The following is a 24,354-nucleotide window of genomic DNA, read 5'->3' on the forward strand; positions in this document are numbered from 1 at the left end:
GATGGGGTTTTACCATCTTGGCCAGGCTGCTCTTGAACTCCTGACCTCATAATCCACCTGCCTCAGCCTCCCAAAGTGCTGGGATTACAGGTGTGAGCCACTGTACCTGGCCGATTTTTGTGTTTTTAGTAGAGGTGGGGTTTCACCATGTTGGCAAGGATGGTCTCAAACTCCTGACCTCAAGGGATGCACTTGCCTTGGCCTTCTAAAGTGTTGGGATTAATGGCATGAGCCACTGCATCTGGCCTTCTTGTATATTTTCTGCTAGTGAAAAACAAAACTCACTTCTGCCATAATGAGTTTGATAATTAATTTACATATGTATTGGAACCTTGCTAAAAATTGTATCTAATAAAAGATGAAATGCCTTCATATTTTACTAGCATAGTGGTATTATTATACTAAAAACACTTAATAAAAAATATGTACATATTGTAATAAAATGAAATGTTATTACCTTATGGGTATTTTTGTCCTTGCTTTTAGTTATACAAAAGATTTAAAATACCGGGATCACCACCAGAGTCAATGGGGAGAGGAAGAGACTGGAATGTTGACTTGATTCCCAAGTTCCTTATGGCTAATGGTAAAGAATTCTAACTTAAATTTATGACAGTACTTGGATTGCAGTTTGAATGCCAAAACTGACTTTTGACAGGGAGAACTGTTTTGGGAATGAAGAACTGGGTTTTGCTGAATGGAACATCATGGTGAGTAACGTAGTCTGTTAGATATCTGAAGTCATTTAGGAAAGGATGGAAGGCGTTGTGACGTGTTAGTAGTTGGTTCTGGAGAAACAAATGATGCTGTGGCATAGTACCTACCAAGATTGAGAGCCTTTGGCACAGACTTACTGTTGGCGCTTCTATGACAGTCTTAGATAACTGGGCCTTTACAAACAGCAGTATTTTAATATTTTTTCTAATCTGTAGGCTTTTAAAATTTTATTTTCACTTTTTTTTATTTTAGAGGAGCTATTTTTTTTTTTTTTTTTTGAGATGGAGTCTTGCTCTGTCACCTAAGCAGGAGTGCAGTACAGTGGCGTGATCTTGGGTCACTACAACTTCTGCCTCCTGGGTTCAGGTGATTCTTCTGCCTCAGCCTCCCAGTTAGCTGGGATTACAGGTGCGTGCCACCATGCCCTACTAATTTTTGTACTTTCAGTAGAGATGTAGTTGGTCTCCAACTCCTGACCTCAAGAGTTGTACCTGCCTCAACCTCCCAAAATGCTGGGATTATAAGCTAAGTATTTCTTTTTTTTTTTTTGAGACGGAGTTTCGCTCTTGTTACCCAGGCTGCAGTGCAATGGCGCAATCTCAGCTCACCGCAACCTCCACCTCCTGGGATCAGGCAATTCTCCTGCCTCAGCCTCCTGAGTAGCTGGGATTACAGGCACGCGCCACCATGCCCAGCTAATTTTTTGTATTTTTAGTAGAGACGGGGTTTCACCATGTTGACCAGGATGGTCTCGATCTCTTGACCTCGTGAGCCACTGCACCCGGCCGTATTTCTTTTTTTTTTTTTTTTTTTTTTGAGATGGAGTTTCGCTCTTGTTACCAGACTGGAGTGCGATGGCATGATCTCGGGTTACAGCAACCTTCGCCTTCTGGGTTCAAGCAGTTCTCCTGCCTCAGCCTCCCGAGTAGCTGGGACTACAGGCACACACCACTATGCCCAGCTCATTTTTGTATTTTTAGTAGAGACAGGATTTCACCTTGTTGACCAGGATGGTCTCGATCTCTTGACCTCGTGATCCACCCGCCTTGGCCTCCCAAAGTGCTGGGATTATAGGCGTGAGCCACCGCGCCTGGCCCTATTATTTTAATTTTAGGCACAGGAGTTTCACTGTGTTACCCAGGCAGGAGTGTCATGATGCAATCATAGCTCACTGCAGCCCTCCTTCTGGGCTCAAGCTATCCTCTCACTTCTATGTCCTGATTAACTGGGTGTCCCACGACACCTGGCTAATTTTTTTGTTATCTGAGAGATGAGGTCTCACTGTGTTGTGTGGGTTGGTCTTGGACTCTTGGGCTCAAACAGTCCTCACTCCTTGGCATTCCAGAGTGCTGGGATTAATAGATATGAGCCACATGTGCCTGGCCAATAATACTCTAATTTGGAACCTCATACCGCTAATAAATTTTTTATTGCTTTTGCAAAAGCAAGTTGATAGAATTATTAACCTTTAAGTTGTAACATTAAGAAAAAACTGGGCTGGGCACCGTGGTTCACACCTGTAATCCCAGCACTTTGGGGAGGCCAAAGTGGAGGTGGATTGTGAGGTTGGGAGTTCGAGACCAGCCTGACCAACATGGTAAAACCCCGTCTCTATTAAAAGCACAAAAATTAGCTGGACTTAGTGGTGTGCACCTGTAATCCCAGCTACTCAGGAGGCTGAGGCAGGAGAATCGCTTGAACCTGGGAGGCGGTTTACAGTGGGCCGAGATCATGACACTGCACTCCAGCCTGGGCAACAGAGCCAGACTTTGTCTCAAAAAAAAGAATAAACCTATGTATTCCACGTTGAGTAGGAAGAAAGCAACTAAAACTTGTAATGTGCAGTGTGATAAGTATGAATTTTGGTTGTCTCATTTAAAATACAGCTTTGGAGATTAATTTGGGCCAGGCACAGCGGCTCATGCTTGTAATCCCAGCATTTTGGGTGGCCAAGGTGGGTGGATTGTTTGAGCTAGCTCAGGAGTTTGAGATCAGTCTGGGCAACATGGCAAAGCCCAATCGCTAAAAAACAATACCAAAAAAAAAAATTAGCCAGGCGTGGTGGTGCCAGGTACTTGGGAGTGTCAGGCTGGAGGATTGCATGAGCCCAGAAGGCTGAGGTTGCAGTGAGCTGTGATAGTGCTGCTGCACGGTTGCCTGGGCAACAGAGGGCTGCTCTGTCTCAAAAAATGATTATTTCATTGGAGTTATTGAACATTGTCAGGAAAAATTTGAGAAAAATTTAAGTTATAGTTTGAATTATGTGACTTTTCAGGTCAGCTGGTTAAGATGCTGCTTTATACAGAGGTAACTCGCTATCTGGATTTTAAAGTGACTGAAGGAAGCTTTGTCTATAAGGGTGGAAAAATCTACAAGGTTCCTTCCACTGAAGCAGAAGCCCTGGCATCTAGTAAGTAGTTTTATTTTCTCAGCATGAGATTTTATACTGGAAAAGTGTCTTAGGGCCTAGTCAACAAATATTTATTGAATGTCTGTCATGTGCCAGACACTGTTCTAGGCAGTTGGGAATACATCAGTGAACAAAATGTTCAAGAATTCCTACCCCTTTGAAGCTTAGAGTTCAGATGATCATCTATAGACCATGTAGCTTTAACCCTAGATCCCATCTAGGGTTAATAGGGTTCTTTTCATAATAATTCATAATAGCTATGCTTTTTGTAGAGTATGTCTTGTGTCTGAAGGCTCTGTACTGAACACTCCATATCGTTTTCTTATTTGACTTTTGAAACCTCTCTATGAGATAGGGTTTCCATTTTATAGGTGATGAAACTCAGGCCTAAAATTGCATTGGTAATATGTAGCTGGGATAAGTAGCTGGGTTGGGATTGAAATGCTGGTAGTGTTGCTCCAGAGCCCTAGTGCTTAATGATGTTACTAAGCTTACCCTATGCTATGTTACCCAACATGCCAGCAGGAGGAGTACTCATCCTGATGATGCTCATCTTCTAGTTGGTCTTGTTAATGATCCCCAATATGTTTGATTTTTGAAATTCTTAGTGAGTTTGAAGTGATTTTTTTTTTTTAATTTTTTTTTTTTTTTTGAGACAGAGTCTCGCTCTGTCACCTAGGCTGGAGTGCAGTGGTGCGATCTTGGCTCACTGCAGCCTCTGCCTCCCCGGTTCAAGCGATTTTCCTGCCTCAGCCTCCTGAGCCACACCTGGCTAATTTTTGTATTTTTAGTAGGATGGGGTTTCACCATGTTGACCAGGACGGTCTTGATCTCCTGACCCCAGATGATCCGCCTGCCTCATCCTCCCAAAGTTCTGGGATTATAGGCATGAGCCACCGCACCCGGCCTTGGATGATTTTGTTCTCTGCCCGACATTATTTCCTCTATTGCCACCAAAGATTTCTGGTTAACATTTCCTATTACAGTGTCTCTCTTAAATAACAAACACCCTAGAAAAGACCTTTTGTCCTTCAAGACGTTTTAGTCCTCATATGGAGCAGTTTGGGGAAGGATAAATTTGTATAACTAAGGGTAGGTGAGGGCTCTAGGAATTTAGAAGAGGGAAAGCGATGGACTGGGAGAAAAGGAAAAGTACTCATAAGTTCTCTCGTAATTATTTTGGCATCGGTGCTGAAAAGTTCTCATCTATAAACCTGATTTGAATTAATTTGGCAGTTTCCTCTGTCTCTATTTATTTACTTCTGATCAGGGAGAGAATATTGGGTATAAAATATTAATGACACTAAAGCCAGAAAGTAAAAAATACCACCTAGAATCATGGCTGGGTTAGGATTGACAATTGGGTAAGGGAAGGAACAGTTTCTCATTCATTTGGAGGTAGGTAGTTGTGTACACATTGGTAAACCAATGTGTAATCATTGGTTTGAAATTATTTTAAATCTTTTAAATGACTATGAAAGTTTAATCCAAATAAGTATCTTCATAAAAGTAGGAGTTTGAATAGAATCCTTTTTAACAGTGGCATGGAGTGGCTCACGCCTGTAATCCCAGTGCTTTCGGAGGCCATGGTAGGAGGACTGCTTTAGGTGAGGAGTTGAAGACCAGCCTGGACAACATAGCAAGCCCCTGTCTCTACAAAAAATAAGAAAATGAGATGTGGTGGCATGTGCTGTAGTCCCAGGTATTGTGGAGGTTGAGGCAGGAGGATTGTTTGAGTCCAGGAAGTCAAAGCTGCAGTGAGCCGTGATCGCGCCACCGCATTCCAACCTGGTAACAGAGGATACCGCTTCTCAAATTTTTTTTTAGATAAGAAATAAAAAGTAGAATTTTTTTGACAGAGGTTGTGAGTTCTTGTACATTTTTAGTCTTTCTTAGAGCTCTTACATATAATAAGGCTCCAGTTACCTCTGTCATCTAATAGAAATTATCTTTTGGCTGGGCGCGGTGGCTCAAGCCTGTAATCCCAGCACTTTGGGAGGCCGAGGCGGGTGGATCACGAGATCGAGACCATCCTGGTCAACATGGTGAAACCCCGTCTCTACTAAAAATACAAAAAATTAGCTGGGCATGGTGGCGCGTGCCTGTAATCCCAGCTACTCAGGAGGCTGAGGCAGGAGAATTGCCTGATCCCAGGAGGCGGAGGTCGCGGTGAGCCGAGATCACGCCATTGCACTCCAGCCTGGGTGACAAGAGCGAAACTCCGTCTCAAAAAAAAAAAAAAGAAATTTATCTTTTGGCAGTTTTATTTTCTCTAATTTTTTCAGATATATAAAACATTTACGCAGCTTGAAAGTTAAAAGGTATATTTAGAGTCTTGGTCTCATACTTTTTTCTTTTTTTTTTTGGAGTTAGAGTTTTGCTGTTGTTGCCTAGGCTGGAGTGTAGTGGCGTGATCTTGGCTCACCACAACCTCTGCCTCCTGGGTTCAAGTGATTTTCCTGCCTCAGCCTCCTGAGTAGCTGGGATTACAGGCATGCACCACCATGCCCGACTAATTGTGTATTTTTAGTAGAGATGGAGTTTCTCCATGTTGGTCCGGCTGGTGTTGAACTCCTGACCTCAAGTGATCCGCCTGTCTTGGCCTCCCTAAGTGCTAGGATTATAGGTGTGAGCCACTGCATCTCATTCTGTCTTTTCTACGTCCATTCTTTCTGACCTGTTAGGTAAATATTCTGGTTTATCCTTCTTCTTTTTGAAAAACAAGCACGTATCCTTATGTATGTCTTTTTAAGGTTAGGTTTATTGAGGTATAATTTACATATAGTAGAGTTCACTTGCTTTAGTAAACAGTTTTATGCATTTTGACCAAATCACTGCCTTATCAGCCTCTCTTTATATTAATGGAAAGGATTTTGAAGTCTTGAGTTGCTAGCAAGAAAATTCTAGGCAGAATGAAGGAATGGGATAAGGAAAGGTGGAGGGGTGGCAAAGTTCAAGGGATGGGTTGGTAAGAACAAGTTTTATAATTTTAACAGAGACTCACAATTTTTTGAGCATTTAGGTGCTAGGCATATATGTATTAAGTATTTTATGTGTATTATCTAACTTTATATAGTTTTCACTGCAACCTTGTGAGATGCAGGTGCTGTTATTATTACTTTGAATTTTACAGATGGGAAGGCTGAGGTATAAAAGGACAGCACAAAGTAGTATAGCTAGTAAGTGGTTTGAAGCCAGGTCTGTTTGACTTTAGAATCCCACACTCTTTACCACAAGCAGTACTATTTTCCTATCGTATATAAAACTATTGATATATTATTGCTTTTTATATATTTTAACAATTATTACATACCTCCTAATTCTAATTTTTTTTCCATACTAAATACTTTAGTCTCCTTTCTCATGTAATATGCTATCTAGATCTCTTGGCCACTCTTTGGGAATCTCTGATGAGTCAAGATCCTGTATATAATATGGCAGCTGGACTAGACAGTATCCCAGATGTTTTCTGCTCGTTCAGTGTCAAGAGGACTGTTAACTCTTTTTTGTTGTCGCCCAGGCTAGACTGCAGTGACACAATTTTGGCTCATTGAAACCTCTGCCTTCTATGTTCAAGCGGTTCTCCTGCCTCAGCCGCCAAGTAGCTGGGATTACAGGTGCATGCCACCAAACCTGGCTAATTTTTTTTTTTTTTGAGACGGATTTTCGCTCTTGTTGCCCAGGCTGGAGTGCAATGATGCAATCTCGGTTCACTGCAACCTCCGCCTCTTGGGTTCAAGTGATTCTCCTGCCTCAGCCTCCTGAGTAGCTGAGATTACAGGCATGTACCACCATGCCGGGATAATTCTGTATTTTTATTAAGAGATGGGGTTTTTCCATGTTGATCAGGCTGGTCTCAAACTCCCAACCTCAGGTGTTCTGCTCGCCTTGGCCTCCCAAAGTGCTGGGATTACAGGCATGAGCCACCATGCCCAGCCATAATTTTTGTATCTTTTAGTAGAGAAGGGGTTTCTCCATGTTTGCCAGGCTGGTCTTAAACTCCTGGCCTCAAGTGATTTGAGCACCTTGGCCTCCCAAAGTGCTGGGATGATAGGCGTGAGCCACCATGCCTGGCCTGAGAACATTTATAATTTCATGCATTTATTTTTTTGAAACAAGGTCTCACTCTGTCGCTCTGGATGGAGTGCAGTGGTACGTTCACGGCTCACTGTAGCCTTGATCTCCTAGGCTCCAGCAATCTTCCTACCTGAGCCACCATGCCTGGCCCCTTATGGTTTTAATTTTCAGTTTTGTTGATTGGAAAATGATCTTGGATGATTCCTAAATCTATCAAAACATTAAGCAGTCAATAGAAATGTTTTAAAGTTTTTTTTGTTGTTTGTTTTCTTTTTTCTTTCTTTTTTCCTTTCTTCTAGTCCAGTGGCAAAGCACAGTTCACATTTAGAAAACCCACTTAAACACACTTAGATGTTTGTTTTAAGATGGAGTCTTGGTTTGTCACCCAGACTGGAGTGCAGTTGCGTGATCTCGGCTCACTGCACCCTCTGCCTCCTGGGTTCAAACGAGTCTCCTGCCTCAGCCTCCTGAGTAGCTGAGATTACAGGCATGTACCACTAAGCCCAGCTAATTTTTGTATTTTATTTATTTATTATTTAGCCAGTCAAATTTAGCAGTGGGGGGAATTTTTGTATTTTTAGTAGAGACAAGGTCTCACCATGTTGGTCAGGCTGGTCTCGAACTCCTGACCTTGTGATTTGCCCACCTCAGCCTCCCAAAGTGCTGGAATTATAGGCATGAGCCACTGCACCTGGCGAGAGTTTGCTTTTACAACTGTAGTTGTATTTTAAAAATAGCTGTTTAACTTAAGAAAGGGGGGCGAAGGGAGGTAAAACCAGAAAATTTTCTTTTTCATTGGCTATTTGTCTTTCTTTGTAGAAAAATAGCTTCTTCACCTGTTTTTTTAGTGTAAAATGTAGTGAATTGGTTGCTTATATAGGACCTCAGTAAAGTAAGTGACTAGCAGCAGCAGCAGCATCTGGATTTCATTGAGGTCAATTTGTTCTTGGTATCTTAAGCTGTTATCATTAAATGCCCAACTGTATCTTAGCAAACAGGCAGAAAAGGAAGAACGTTCAGAATTTATGCAATTGGCTGAGTATAAATCACAGTTGTCAAAGGACTTCAGATGGATGTCTTCATGGATACTTGTTCAGAGTCACATACACCTTGTACCTAGTGAGAGGCATAATTTGACATTTTTCATTCAGTTAAGTACTAGTTTTAATTACTTGTAATTGTATGGTAAAATTGAAGACTTCATAAGTGACCTGTTATAATCGTGTCAGTTTATTTTGAAGTGTTGTGAAACTGGAAGCCATGTTGTCCAAACTCCCTTATCTTAAATTGCATCCTACATTTGGCCGGGCATGGTGGCTCACGCCTTTAGTCCCATGTACTTAGGGAGGCCAAGGCAGTCAGATCATCTGAGGTCATGAGTTTCTTACCAGTCTAACATGGTGAAACCCTGTCTCTACTAAAAATACAAAACTTAGCTGGATGTGGTGGTGGGCGGCTGTAATCCCAGCTACTTGGGAGACTGAGGCAGGAGAGTCGCTTGAACCTGGGAGGCGGAGGTTGCAGTGAGCTGAGATCGCGTCACTGCACTCCAGCCTGGGCAACAGAGGGAAACTTGGTCTCCAAAAAAAAAAAAAAATTGCATCCTACATTCTTCAGTGGATAGCATTGCATGTTTTTGTTTTTTTTTTCTTTTTTTAAGATGGGGTTTCACCATGATGGCCAGGCTGGTCTTGAACTCCTGACCTCAGGTGATCCACCCACCTTGGCCTCCCAAAGTGCTAGGATTACAGGCATGAGCCACTGCGCCCGGCCAGCATTGCATGTTTAAACTTTCCTCTCATACTTTGTTTTCGTCAATGTCTGATTGTAAGAGTGGGCATTTTGAAAAATATTTTATTTAGGTTTAATGGGACTGTTTGAAAAACGTCGCTTCAGGAAATTCCTTGTGTATGTTGCCAACTTCGATGAAAAAGATCCGAGAACTTTTGAAGGCATTGATCCTATGAAGACCACAATGCGAGAGGTGTATAAGAAATTTGATTTGGGCCAAGATGTTATAGATTTTACAGGTCATGCTCTTGCACTTTACAGAACTGATGAGTAAGTATTGTGGTTTTTAGATTTGTATTTTTCTTGAATTTCTCAGTAAATTTCCCAATTCTTTTAAGTGGAAATTCTGACAAAACAAATGAGTAGCCATTTTATACTACGAAAGAAGAGGTTCTAGTTGAAATTAGTGTTGGGGCGTTTTAAGTGAAATATGAAGGTGGTGGGCCAGGTGTGGTGGCTAATGCCTATAATCCCAGCACTTTAGAAGGCTGAGACGGGTAGATCATTTGAGGTCAGGAGTTCAAGACCCACTGGCCAACATGGTGAAACCCCCTCTCTACTAAAAATACAAAAATTAGCTGGGCAGTAGTGGTGTGCACCTGTAATGCACTTGGGAGGCTGAGGCAGAAGAATTGCCTGAGTCTGGGAGGTGGAGGTTGCAGTGAACTGAGGTCACACCACTCCACTGCACTCCAGACTCCAGTCCAGGGGGCAGAGTGAGAGAGTGAAACCCTGTCTGGGGAAAAAAAAAAAAGTAGTGGATTGAAATCACATCAAGAAATAATTTAAATTGAACATCATGAATGAAAACTAAAGCCCTTTCCTAATATTCATTTCCTTTCCTCCAGCTACTTAGATCAACCATGTTGTGAAACCATTAATAGAATTAAACTTTATAGTGAGTCTTTGGCAAGATATGGCAAAAGCCCGTACCTTTATCCGCTCTATGGCCTTGGAGAACTGCCCCAAGGATTTGCAAGGTAAGAGCCTATGTTCAACCTGTGAGCTAAAATCTCACTGATCCTGAACCTCATCTTCTACATAATGTGTATATGAGATACGGTTTAAATAATGAGGTGAGATCAGTCTATGAATAATAAGATGCTTTTTGTTTTTATTGAAATTAACATATAACGATATGCATAGATCTTCAGTTAAAAAATTCAGGGTCAGGCACAGTGGCTCACGCCTTTAATCCCAGCACTTTTGGAGGCTGAGGCGGGTGGATCACCTGAGGTCAGGAGTTTGAGACCAGCCTGGCCAACATGGTAAAACCCTGTCTCTGCTAAAAATATAAAAATTAGCTGGGCTCAGTGGCACACGCCTGTAACGAGCTACTCAGGAGGCTGAGGCAGGAGAATCGCTTGTGACCAGGAAGCAGAGGCTGCAGTGAAGTGAGAGCCTGCCACTACACTCCAGCCTGGGCAGCAGAGTAAGTCTCCGTCTCAAGAAAAAAAAAATTTCAGTTTTATACAACTGCAGCTAATGTGCTCTTGAAAGCACCAGCTCCTGGCTGGTGGCCAACCAACACAAAACCAGCGCACTTAACAAAAATATAACGAAGGACTTTGACAGAGTCTGCTTCACATCCCTGCTACCTCCACTGGAGTAAATGCTGGTATCCACAGCTGAGAGACCTGGAGACAGATCACATGACAGGACTCTTTGCAGACGCACCCCAGTACCAGCCTGGAGCCTGGTATCTCCACTGGGTGGCTAGATCTGAAGAGAAATAACAATCACTGCAGTTTGGCTTTCCAGAAGCCCTATCCCCAGGGGACAGGGGAGAGCACACGTCAAGGGAACACCACTGTGGAACAAAAGAATCTGAACAGCAGCCCTTGAGTCCCAGATCTTCCCTCTTACATAGTCTACCCAAATGAGAAGGAACCAGAAAAACAGCTGGAGTAATATGGCAAAACAGGGTTCTTTAACACTTCCCTCTTACATAGTCTACCCAAATGAGAAGGAACCAGAAAAACAGCTGGAGTAATATTGCAAAACAGGGTTCTTTAACACCCTAAAAAGGTCACACTAGCTTATAAGCAGTGGATCTAAACCAAGACAAAATCTCTGAATTGCCAGATAGAGAATTCAGAAGGTCGATTAAGCCAATCAAAAAGCCACCAGAGAAAGGTGAAGTCCAACTTAACAAAATAAAAAAATATACACAGGATATGAATAGAAAAATTTCCAGTAAAATAGCATAAATAAAAAATAGTCACAATTCTGAAAATCAAGGACACACTTAGAGAAATGCAAAATGCACTGGAAAGTCTCAGAAATACAACTGAATAAGTAGAAGAAAGAATTTCAGAGTTCAAAGATATGGCTTTTGAATTAGCCCAATCTGACAAACGCAAAGAAAAAATAATTTTAAAAAATGATGACCAAACCTAAGAATAATTGGTGTTCCCAAGGAAGGAGAGGAATCTAAAAGTTTGGAAAACATACATTTGAGGAAATAATTGAGGAAAACTTCCCCGGCCTTGCTGGAGATCTAGACATCCAAATACAAGAAGCTCAAACAACACCTGAACACCTGGGAAATTCTTCACAAAAAGATCATCACCTAGGCACATAGTCATCTTATCTGAAGTCACGATGAAGGAAAGAATCTTAAGAGCTGTGAGGTAAAAGCCTCAGGTAACCTATAAAGGAAAACCTATTAGATTAACAGATTTCTCAGCAGAAACTGTACAAGCTAGAAGGGATTGGGGCCTTATGTTTAGCCTCCTTAAACAAAACAGTTATCAGCCAAGAATTTTATATCCAGAGAAACAAAGCTTCATAAATGAAGGAAAGATAGTCTTTTTCACACAAACAAGTGCTGAGAGAACTCGCCACTACCAAGCCAGCACTTCAAGATTGGCTAAAAGGACCTCTAAATCTTGAAACAGATTCTCAGAATATACCAAAATTGAATCTCCTTAAAGCATAAATCACATAGGACCTACAAAACAATAGCATAATAAAGAAAAGAAAAGCCAAGGTATTCAGGCAAACAAGTAGGATGATAAATAGAATAGTACCTCAAATCTCAATACTAATGTTGAATGTCAATAGCCTACGTGCTCCGCTTTAGAGATACAGAATGGCAGAATGGGTAAGAACTCATCCACCAACAGAACTCATCTGTTGTCTTCAAGAGATTCAGCTGCCACACAAGGCCTCACATAAAGGAGTGGAAAAAGATATTTCATGCAAATGGACACCAGAAGCGAGCAGGAGTAGCTATTCTTACATTTTTAATTTTATAAATATATATTTTTTAAAATAAAAAACAATCAGTTTGATAAATGTAGACCTGTCCCTATCCTGGGTTTAAGTAAAACCCAGTGAAGGTGTAGAACATTTTCCTTACCCCATGCAGTTCCCTTGTGTTACCTTATAATACTGCCCAGCGCCACCCCCAACAACTACATCTGTGATTTCTAGCACTATAGATTACTTTTGCCTGTTTTCAGAGTTCACGTAAAAGGAATAATACAGTATGTGCTCATTTGTGTCTTTTTCATATTTTTGAGATTCATCCATGTTGGTGCATGTGCCGATTTTTGTTTTTGAGATGGAGTTTTGCTCTTGTTGCCCAAACTGTAGTCCAGTGGTGTAATCTCAGCTTACTGCAACCTCTGCCTCCCAGGTTCAAGTGATTCTCTTGCCTCAGCCTCCCTAGTAGCTGGGACTACAGGCATGTACCACCATGCCTGGCTAATTTTGTATTTTTAGTAGAGACAGGGTTTCTCCGTGTCGGTCAGGCTAGTCTTGAACTCCCAACCTCAGGTGATCCGCCCTCATAGTGCTGGAATTACAGGCATGAGCCACCATACTTGGCCAATTTTTTGTATTTAGTCGTGATGGGGTTTCACCATGTTAGTCAGGCTGGTCAGAACTCCTGACTTCAGGTGATCCACCCGCTGTGGCCTCCCAAAGTGCTGGGATTACAGGCATGAGCCACTGCGTCCTGCCAATTCTTTTTTTTTAATTGTTGAGTAGGATTCCATTATATGAATCATATGGATATGTGATTCTCCTTTGGTGGACATCTAGTTTGTTTTCAGGTTTTGGTTATTAAAGGCAGTATGACATTTTTATATAAAAGTCTTTGTGGGGATATAGGGTTTAATTTCTTTTGGGTAAATACCAGGAGTGAAATTGCTGACTGATATGGCAGATAGAAATCTGACTCCATAAGAAACTGCAAAACAGTGTTCTGGTGTGGTTGTGTCATTGTGTGTATACTCAGCAGTGTGTGAGAGTTCTGGTTGCTCCACATCCTTGTCAACATTTAGTATTGAGAGTCTTTTTAATTTTAATTGCCCAAGTAGGTGTGAAATGCTATCTCATTATAGTTTTAATTTGCATTTCTTGAGGACTCCTGTTGCTTACCTTTTCATGAGCTTATTGACCATTTGTATACTTTTGTGCTGCGATTGTTCAGCTCTTTTGCACATTTCTAAAGATTGGATTGTCTTTCTATTTTTGACTTGTAGGAGCTCTTGGTGTATTCTGGTGACAAGTCTTTTGTCATATATGTATTAAGAATATTTTCTCCCAGTCTATGGCTAGTCTTTTGATAAGCAGACATGGTAGTCATGTCCTTTTTTTTTAATTTTTTGACAGAATCTTTTTCTGTCACCCATGGTGGAGTGTATTGGTGTGATCTTAGCTCACTGCAACCTCTGCTTCCCAGGTTCAAGCAATTTTTGTGCCTTAGCCTCCTGAGTAGCTGGGACTACATTTGTGTTCCACCACGCCTGGCTAATTTTTGTATTTTGAGATTGGGTTTCACCATGTTGGCCAGGCTGGTCTCGAACTCCTGACCTCAAGAGATCCACCTGCCTTGGCCTCCCAAAGTGCTGGGATTACAGATGTGAGCCATAGCACCTGGCCTGGAAGGGTTACATTTTGATGATGTCCAGTATATTTAAAAAAAAAAAAAAATTTTTTTTTTAGTGTTTATAGCCTCTTGCATCCTATATTTAAGAAATCTTTACTTTCCCCCAAGGGCACAGAAATACTCTCCTATGTCTTTTTTTTTTATAAGAAGTTTTACAGTTTTACCTGTGGATTTAAATCTGATTCATCTTGAAATAGTGTTGGTGTGTGGGATGAGGTAGGACTTGAGGTTCACTTGAAGTTTATTCTTTTTTTCATGTACTGTTATTTAGTTGTTCTAGCTGCATTTGTTGGAAAGATTTCCTTTTCTAGGTGGTCTTGGTGCCTTTGTGGGAGATCGTTGGCTATGTTTTGTTTTGGGACTCAGTTTTGTTTCAGTGATGTGTATTTCCTATGCCAGTACTACACTGTCTGAGTAATTACAGTTTTATATTAAGTCTTGAAGTAGGTGATACACTTTCTCCACTTTTTCTTCAGAATTTCTTTTGGCTGTTCTAGGTCCTTTGCATTTCCATATACATTTTTAAAATCAGGTTGTCAATTTCTAGAAAAAATGCTTGCTGGGATTTTGGTATTGAGTTCAATCTGTAGATCAATTTGAAGAAAATGATCATCTTCATTATGTTGAGTTTGCCAGTCCAGGAATATGATTGTTATCTATGTAATTAGGTTTTCTTCTCAGCAGTGTTTTGTAGCTTTCATTGTAGAGGTCTATTGCATTTTTTGTTCAAATCTCTGTATTGATGCTGCTGTTAATGAAATTGTTTTAATTTTGTGTTGAAATTGTTTGCTGCTAGCTTACAGAAATACTTCATATTTGTATGTTGACCTTGTACTTAAATTGTACTAGTTTACTCATTAGTTTTTCCAGTTTTATATATTTCTTAGAATTTTCTTCCTAAACAGTCATGGCATCTGTGAATAAAGAGATTCTTCTCTTAGAATTTTTATGTGTCCCCCCCCCACCACCAACTTCCCTTTATTGCACTGGTTAGGACTTCCTGATAATGTTGCAGTGATGAGAATGGACATCCTTGCTTTGTCCCAGTCTCATGGGAAATCTAGTAAATGTTTTACTATTAAATATGTTTTCTATAGTGGTTTTTTTTTTTTTTTTTTTTGTTTGTTTTTTTTGTAGACGGTTTTGTCAGATTAAGTTCCTTTATATAAAGTTTGGTCTGAGAGATTTTTCTGTGTGGGTTTTTTTTTTTTTTTTTTCGGTGAGACAGGGTCTCGCTCTGTCACCCAAGCTGGAGTGCAGTTGCATGATCTTGGCTCATTGCACCCTCTGCCTCCTGGGCTAAAGGGATCTTCCCACCTCAGCCTGTTGAGTAGCAGGGACTACAGACATGCGCCACAACACCTAACTTAGGTATTTTTGTAGAGATGGGTCTCACCGTGTTGCCCAGGCTGGTGTCGAACTTCTGGGCTTAAGTGAGCATGATGGCTCATGCCTGTAATTCCAGCACTTTGGGAGGGTGAGGTGGGTGGATCACTTGAGCCCAGGGGTTTGAGACCAGCCTGGGCATCTTAGCAAGACCCCATCTTTAGAAAAATATAAAAAATACAAAAAAGTGCCTGGTGCAGTGGCTCACGCCTGTAATCCCCACACTTTGGGAGTTCAAGATGGGTGGATCACAAGGTCAGGAGATCAAGACCAGCCTGACCAACGTGGTGAAACCCCGTCTCTACTAAAAAAAAAAAAAAAAAAAAATTTAACCTGGTGTAATGGCGCACACCTGTAATCCCAGATGCTCAGGAGGCTGAGGCAGGAGAATTGCTTAAACCTTGGGCGTGGAGGTTACAGTGAGCCGAGATTGTGCCACTGCACTCCAGCCTGGGGGACAGAGTGAGACTCTGTCTTAAAAAAAAAAAAAAGATTCACAGTGGGATTTCTGCAGGAAAAAAATTTTTAAAAATAAAAATAAATATATATATATATATTTATATATATAAATAAAAAAGAAAGAAAAATCCAAAAAAATTAGCTGGGTGTGGTGATACATGCCAGTAGTCTCAGCTCTTCAGGAGGCTGAGGTGGGAGGATCCCTTGAACCTGGGAGGTTGAGGCTGCAGTGAGCCATGATTATACCACTGCACTTCAGTCTGGGTGACAGAGCAGGACCCTGTCTCTTACCAAAAAAAAAAAGAAACTACAAACTTTTTTCCCCTGCATTGTGCTTCATACTGGATAATGCCTGTTTATGTGGCTTCAAGTTCACTGATCTTTTCTGCTATTTTCAATAGGCTGTTAATCTTGTTCAGTGATTTTTAATTTTTTTATACTGTCTTTAGGATCTAGAGTTTCCATTTTTTATAGTAGTTTTGTTTTGTTTTTTCTTTCCTTTTCCATTTCCTTTCGTTTCAACAAAGTCTCGCTCTGTTGCTCAGGCTGGAGTGCAGTGGTGTGATCTCGGTTCACTGCAACCTCCACCTTTCGGGTTCAAGTGGTTCTCCTGCTCAGCCTCCCGAGTAGCTGGGACTACAGGTGCATACCACCACACCTGGCTAATTGTTGTATTTTTAATAGAGATGGGTTTTCTCTATGTGGGCCAGGGTGGTCTCGATCTCCTGGCCTCGTGATCTGCCTGCCTTGGCCTCCCAAAGTGCTGGGGTTACAGGCGTGAGCCACCAGGCCTAGCCTATGGTTTTCATTTTTGTGATATTCTCTATTTACTTGACTCTTTTGGGTATATTTATAACAACATATTTATCCTTGAATATGTATCTTTGAACAAGGATATTTGTTCTTGATCATATTTTTGAACACATAATAATATCATTTAACATATTTATAATAGCTGCTTTTAAACTCCTGCATATTTTAGCATTTGGGCATCTGCTTCTGTTGTTTTTTTATCTGTTTTCTTTGGATCACAGTTTTCTGTTTCTTCCCACATCTAGTAATTTTGGACTGTATACTGGACACATGGATTGATAGATTGTTGAGATGCTGGATTCTTCCTTGGAAGTTTGTTTTGGTTTGAGTAGGCAGTTCAGTTATTGGCTGTTCACCTTGCATTTGTGAAGACTGGATTTTACACCTTGTTAAAGTGGTTCTTTCTTAGTTTTTCCTTTTGTTTGCTGATTTTTTTTAAACAATTACTTCATTGATTTCTTACAGTCAAATACTGCCAACTAGCATTATTTCCACTCACGTATCATTAAAAACAAAGGATATTTTCTCCTTGGTATTTTAAAATGACGTCTTGTACAATAAACAAAGTTAGAGCTTATAATGCACCCTGATTAATTATGTAAACGGGGGAGAACGATCCAAGATGGCCGATCGCTAACATCCCGGGATTGCAGCTCTCAGGGAAGGCGCGGAGAACTAGAGGACGCCACACTTTCAGACAAAGTCTGGTCGCTCATGGAGCAGAAGATCCCCCAGTGGTGGAAACACACGAGTCGCCAGCGCGACTCTCGTGGTCGGCGCAGCGGTTCCTCCGGCACCTCGATGCGGCAGCGCTCAGCGCAGAGTAAACGGGACCGGTTCCCCTTCTGACCGAGGTTTGGAGCCCTGGGAAGGCAGAGTCGCCTACTACAGAAACAAGAAGGAAGCCTGACAGGAGAATCCTGGGCAGAAAAGCACCATCAGTTTTAACGCCGCTGCTCTGGCCCTGGGAACTAACAACCTGGACGTCCACTCAGGAGACCTAATCTGAAAGTTGGTAATTTCAAAGACGACAGGAGGATAAATTTACAATGACGGGAAGAAACCAGAGTAAAAAAGCTGAGAATACGCTAAGTCAGAACGCCTCTCCCTCTAAAGATGATCACAGTTCCACATCAACAATGGAACAAGGCTTGATGGAGAACGAGCGCCTCCTGATGACAGAATCACTCTACAAGGAATGGATAATAACAAACTTCGGTGAGTTAAAAGAACATGTTGTAGCCCAACGTAAAGAAACTAGGAACTTTGAAAAAAGGTTTGATGAAATCCTATTGAGAATAGACAACTTAGAGAAGAGTATGAGTGAATTAATGGAACTGAAGAATACAATACAGGAACTCCGAGAAGTATGCACAGGTTTAAACACTCGAATTGTTCAAGCAGAAGAATGATATCAGAGGTCAAAGTCCAACTTAATGAAATAAAACGTGAAGAAAAGATTAGAGAAAAAAGGATAAAAAGGAATGAGCAAAGTCTCCAAGAAATGTGGGACTATGTGAAAAGACCAAATTTACGTTTGATAGGTGTCCTGAATGCGACGGAGAGAATGAATCCAAGCTGGAAAATACCCTTCAGGATATTATTCAGGAAAATTTTCCTAAACTAGCAAAGCAGGTCAACATTCAACCCCAGGTAATACAGAGAACACCACAAAGATATTCCTCAAGAAGAGCAACCCCAAGGCACATAATCGTTAGATTCACCAGGGTTGAAACGAAGGAGAGGATACTAAGGGCAGCCAGAGAGAAAGGTCAGATTACCCACAAAGGCAAGCCTATCAGACTTACAGCAGATCTCTCGGCAGAAACTCTACAGGCCAGAAGAGAGTGGGGGCCAATATTCAACATCCTCAAAGAACAGAACCTTCAGCCCAGAATTTCATATCCAGCCAAACTAAGCTTCACAACTGAAGGAAAAATAAAATCTTTTATGAACAAGCAAGAACTCAGAGATTTTATTACCACCAGGCCTGCTTTACAAGAGCTTCTGAAAGAAGCATTACACACAGAAAGAAACAACCAGTATTAGCCTTTCTAAAAATATACCAAAAAGTAAAGAGCATCAACATAAAGAATTTACACCAACAAATGGATAAAACAGCCAGTCAACATCAAATGGCAGTAACCCTAAATTTAAATTGACTGAATTCCCAATCAAAAGACACAGCCAAAACCCAACGGCATGTTACATCCAGACCTGTTTCACATGCAAGGATACACAAAGACTCAAAGGGATGGAGAAAGATTTACCAATCAAATGGAGAGCAAAAATAAATAATAAATAAAAAGCAGAAGTTGCAATTCTTGTATCGGATAAAATAGATTTTAAAGCAACAAAGATAGAGTGGTAAAAGGATCAATGCAACAACAAGAGCTAATGATCCTAACACCCAGATACGAGACTTAGATTCAATGAGACAGAAAATTAATAAGGATATCAAGGACTCGAACTCAGATCCAGAACAAGTAAAAATAAATATTTATAGAGCTCTCCACTTCAAATACACAAAATATACATTCTTGTCAATACCACATCACACCTACCCATAAGTTTAAATGAAACATTGATTGGCCATTATTAATACCCAATTTTTTTCAAAATAAAGCAATATTTCCATTTACTCTCTTTCTCTTCCTCTTTCTTTCTCTCCTTTACTTATTTATTTTTTTTCTTTCCTTCTCTCAAAAAAAAAGAAATCAGCTTGTAAACCTCTAGATCCAGGTCGGCAATGTCTCTTTCATTGCTTGATTTCCTTTCTTCCTTTCCCTCCCTCCCTCCCTCCCTCCCTCCCTCCCTCCCTCCCTCCCTCCTCCCTGCTTCCTCCCTTCCTTCCTTCCTTCCTCCCTTCCTTCCTTCATCCCTTCCTTCCTCCCTACCGTCCTTATTCCCTTCCTTTCTGCCTTCCTCCCCCCCCAAAAAAAATTATGTAAACTGGTAATTTGTTTAAAAAAGCATAACTAAGAATTTCGTTTCTTCATAAAATGGAAATATAAATATTTCTCCTGATGGTCTTGAGGTTATTATGAATAGTGCAAAGTTTGGTACACACAGTTATATCTAGAAGGGTGTGTATCTTACATACCTTATTTTAACAAAATGCATATAATTAATGCATGATAGAAAGCAGGTTTCAAATACAAGGCAGCCCCTCAGGCCACCATATTATTTAGATTTTACATTATCATTTATAGCATTATAGATTAATTACACATAACATACATTTATAGTTTTTTTTTTAAATTATAGTTTAAGTTCTGGGATACATGTGCAGAGTGTGCAGGTTTGTCACATATACTTGTGTCATGGTGGTTTGCTGCACCTATCAACCCATCATCTACATTAGGTATTTCTCCTAATGTTCTCCCTCCCCTATCCCCTCACCCCTGTACAGGCCCTGGTGTGTGATGTTCCCCTCCCTGTGTCCATGTGTTCTCATTGTTCACCTCCCACTTAGGAGTGAGAACATGCAGTGTTTGGTTTTCTGTTCCTGTGTTAGTTTGCTGAGAATGATGGTTTCCAGTTTTATCCATGTCTGCAAAGGACATGAACTCATTCTTTTTTATGGCTGCATAGTATTCTGTGGTGTATATGCACCACATTTTGCTTATCCAGTCTATCACTGATGGGCATTTCGGTTGGTTCCAAGTCTTTGCTCTTGTGAGCAGTGCTGCAGTAAACATATGGGTGCATGTGTCTGTACAGCAGAATGATTTATAATCCTTTCTGTATATACCCAGTGACGGGATTGCTGGGTCAAATGGTATTTTTGGTTCTAGATCCTTTAGGAATCACCACACTGTCTTCCACAATGGTTGAACCAATTTACACTCCCACCAACAGTGTAAAAGTGTTCTTATTTCTCCACATCCTCTCCAGCATCTATTTATTGACTATTTAATGATTGTCATTCTAACTGGCATGAGATGATTTCTCACATGGTTTTGATTTGCATTTCTAATGACCAGGGATGAGCTTTTGTTCATATGTTTGTTGGCTGCATGAATGTCTTCTTTTGAGAAGTGTCTGTTTTGAGATGGAGTCTCGCTCTGTCACCCAGACTGGTGTGCAGTGGCGCGATCTTGGCTCACTGCAACTTCTGCCTCCTGGGTTCAAGTGATTCTACCATCTCAGCCTCCCAAGTAGCTGGGATTATAGGCACCTGCCATCATGCCTAGCTAATTTTTGTATTTTTTGTAGAGACGGGGTTTCACCATGTTGGCCAGGCTGGTCTCGAACTCCTGACCTCAGGTGATCTCAAGGTGCTGGGATTAAAGGCGTCAGCCGCCGTACCCGGCCCAACTTTCATGCATTTTAACCCTTAAGAAAAGTAATTGTTGTTTGAAAAAATTATTTCATGTAACCGTTTGGTTTTTATCTGGAGAAACTAAACCTGCATGAATTTAGTGTCTGCCAAGTCGGAATCAGTAGCTCAAGTCAGTGCATCAGATAATATGTGACACATTTCACAGTGACTTGTTTCCCAAGGCCTGGCAATGCCTCTTCTCCCAAGTATGCCAGATGATGAAGCATTTCCAGGATTATCCTTCTATGTGGTTTCCTGTTTCATTTTTTTTGCATTATTTTGTCTTCTCCCCTCTTCTGTGGCCTTCCATTTTAATTATTCATAAATCCTTTCAGAATAGCCCCAGAAAGCTATATAAGGGGAAGTTCTGGAGATGGAAAATCCAAGGGAGGAAGGTTGGAGATTGGAATGTCCTTTGCTTTCCGGGTATTTGCTGCAAACTTTTGCCAGGCTGAAGAGGCTGTAGAGTTTCTAAATGTGGCAGCTAGCTCCATAACTCTGATGTTTCTACAAAATTAGCATCTACATCCAGCTCCTTTTCTATTGGACCTTTTAGAAGTCTGCCCTTTTCAGCCTTTAGTTGTTTATTTTCTTTCCTTAATCTTTAATTCTCAGCCAGAAGAAATTCCACATGCCTCTTCAAATCTGCTTCTCTATAATTGTTTTATCATCTTTTGGGTCCTTGCTTCCAATTCATAGCTCTGTTGGCTCACTCTTTTGCTGAAGTAAAAATAGTAGACCAATATAGCTATTACTGGTCAGAGCTTTTTTTCTTTTTTTTGGGAAGTGAACCTAGAGAAATGGCGGACTTGCCTCTGGTGCAGATAGTCCTGCAACTGCCCAAGGCCATTTCAGAACACACATGAAGAGACAGGAGAATAGACAGTGTGGGTTTTGGGAAAGAGCAGAGAAAACCCCAGACATTGTATGGCTTTAGGCTTTGCTCTTGTGAGCCTCCTGTCCAGGAGGGCCATTAGTGTCCCCAAGTCTCTCCCAACCCCGTGAGCCATCCATCAGGGTGAGCTGAGGGATAAGTTGTGGAAGCAGAGCCGCTGTGGCTGAGAAGAACTGTTCTGGTGGTTGCTTAGCAAGCTGGAGAGTGAACGCGGGGAAGCAAACTGTGTATGGGGGTTGAACGCCTCCAGTGGAAGAAGATGAGGCGTAGAGGCCTCTTACCGCTAGGGAATGTATCTGAGTCACGTGGCACCAAAGTGTGTTACTGGTGGACGGTATCCGAGTCACAGAGGCACCAAAATATATTATTGCACTGAGATGAATCCGTATGGGTCTGCAGCAACCTCAGTTCTTTTCTCCTCAGAAAAAAGAATGGCCAAGGGATACAAGGCAGAAGGGATGACCTGGGCAAGTTTTAGAGCAGGAGCGAACGTTTATTCAAGCTCAAGTAGAAATGAAAGGAAGGAGAGAAAGTACACTTAGAAGAGGGCCAAGTGGGCAGCTTGAGAGATGAGTGCCTCCTTTTATTAGTCAGTCAGTTATCAACACCAGCTCTGCGTGTTTGCTGGCTTGAGATACCGCTTTGTGTGTGTGTGCTCATGCTTTAATCACTTTTAAGCTGACATCTTCCTAGAAGGAAATTGAACAAATAAATGCATATTGCCTATAACTCATTAAGATCTAAGGAAGGGGACTTTAGTAGTTGAAACGATTATATATTATTAATTGGGATTTAAAAAATTTTTCAGGCTAAGTGCTATTTATGGAGGTACCTATATGCTGAATAAACCCATTGAAGAAATCATTGTGCAGAATGGAAAAGTAATTGGTGTAAAATCTGAAGGAGAAGTAAGTAGCTTTTAAAATGAAAAAAAAAAAAAAATACTGTGTTCTGGTGAAGAAAATTGTGTATTCTAAATATTTATTTTGGTGTGGACACTGATGTATATGGTTTCTGTATGGGAGGTTGGTGTTTATCGTGACTAAGGACTAGTTACAGATGTTGTGCTCTATTTTAAAAAACATAACTAAAAATTTTTTTTTGTCAATTATTTTAATATTCAAACATGCATTATGGGTAAGCTCTAAATGGTAAGTATTCAGTGTTCTTAGTTTGGGTTGTGCCTGTCTCCCAAATTTTTATTTAAATTGATCTATACTTGCTGGCCAACTACACGGGTGTGGAGTTTTGAGCAGCGTTGCAAGTTTGAATTACATATGAAGCATTGTTAATCTGGCTCTAGTGTATGTTCTGATTCGGTAGGTCTGAGAAGGCTCTGCATTTCCTTGAAACCTCTCAGGTGATGTGGATGCTGCAGGGAAATAAAAGATCCATTTCCCTTTATTGCCGTATGAAAGAATTCTTCCGCCATTTGACACAGTTACTGTCTGCAGCAATTCCTGGAGTAGAGGATGCACTCCAAGTGTACTGCTTTACTGTCTGTCCCTGGAATCCTGCAAATCTCAGCTTTATCTTTTTAATATGAAGCTGTATGGAAATGTAGAAACCTCCTGGGTGGTGGGGTGGGGGGCATTTTCAGCCGTTTAGATGTCACTGGAAATGAAAGTTTGAGATCAGAGTTTGGTAGCTGGTGTAAGCGGACAGTGAGTAAGAGAGAGAAAATACAGGACTGACCTAGGGCAAAAAAAGCCTGGTAATAACTTGTGAAGCACATTTTAAATCTCATTTATTCCTTACAATGTCTTAAGAGGCAGGCATTACGTCCAGGTTATACTTGGAGGCTTAAATTAAGAAACATCTACAAGGGCACATAATTCCGTGAATGGCTGGGGTAGAATTGGAATCAAGGTGTTCTTCACTCACAGCCCTGTCATGATACACCTGAGGATGTAAACTCCTGTGCTGGGTGGTGTTGGGTTTGTATGTTTTATCTACTAAAATGTTACTCAATTATTTATTTATTTGAAACAGGGTTTTGCTCTGACACCCAGGCTGCAGTGCAGTGGTGTGATCTCAGCTTCCTGCAACCTCCACCTCCCAGGTTCAAGCAATTCTCCTGTCTCAGCCTCCACAGTAGCTAGGATTACAGGCACATACCACTATGCCCAGCCAATTTTGTATTTTTTAGTCGAGTCGGGGTTTCGCTATTTTGGCCAGGCTAGTCTTGCTAGTCTCAAAACTCCTGGCCTCAAGTGATCCACCCCCCTCAGCCTCCCAAAGTGTTGGGATTACAGGTGTGAGCCACCATGACAGGCCTCTAAAATGTTACTTAATTGGATCTTTTGAACATATATTTTAGGCAGCTTCTTTATAACCCCCTTTCATCTTGTCTCTGTCCTAGTTTCTCATCTACTTTATATGAAGTTACAAAGCACAAAAGAAACCATATTTTGTTTGACATGTTTATTACTAGGTTTTGTTAATGCTGACTGAATGCTCAGGCATATCAGTACAAACAGCACTGTTTACCATCTGGGTCCAGCAGACTCCACACAGCCACCTTTGTGTGTGGCATCATCAGTCTCACTATCTTCCAGCTCCACGCCGGGAGATCTTCGTCA

At 41.1% G+C, this 24,354-nt stretch overlaps 1 protein-coding gene across 4 annotated transcripts in view; it reads left to right on the plus strand.

Annotated features, from left to right (window-relative positions):
* GDI2 (GDP dissociation inhibitor 2) overlaps nt 1-24,354 on the plus strand; it is a 44,706-nt gene that overhangs the window by 15,626 nt on the left and 4,726 nt on the right. For all 4 annotated transcript variants that reach the window (XM_002750019.7, XM_078329362.1, XM_035306737.3 and 1 more), the window contains exons 3-7: nt 487-586; nt 2,993-3,127; nt 9,067-9,265; nt 9,844-9,975; nt 22,581-22,680. In XM_002750019.7, coding sequence (XP_002750065.1) covers nt 487-586; nt 2,993-3,127; nt 9,067-9,265; nt 9,844-9,975; nt 22,581-22,680 — 666 coding nt within the window. The remainder of the gene's footprint in view (nt 1-486; nt 587-2,992; nt 3,128-9,066; nt 9,266-9,843; nt 9,976-22,580; nt 22,681-24,354) is intronic.

Source organism: Callithrix jacchus, chromosome 7 (assembly GCF_049354715.1).
Source record: "Callithrix jacchus isolate 240 chromosome 7, calJac240_pri, whole genome shotgun sequence".
NCBI lineage: Eukaryota > Metazoa > Chordata > Mammalia > Primates > Cebidae > Callithrix > Callithrix jacchus.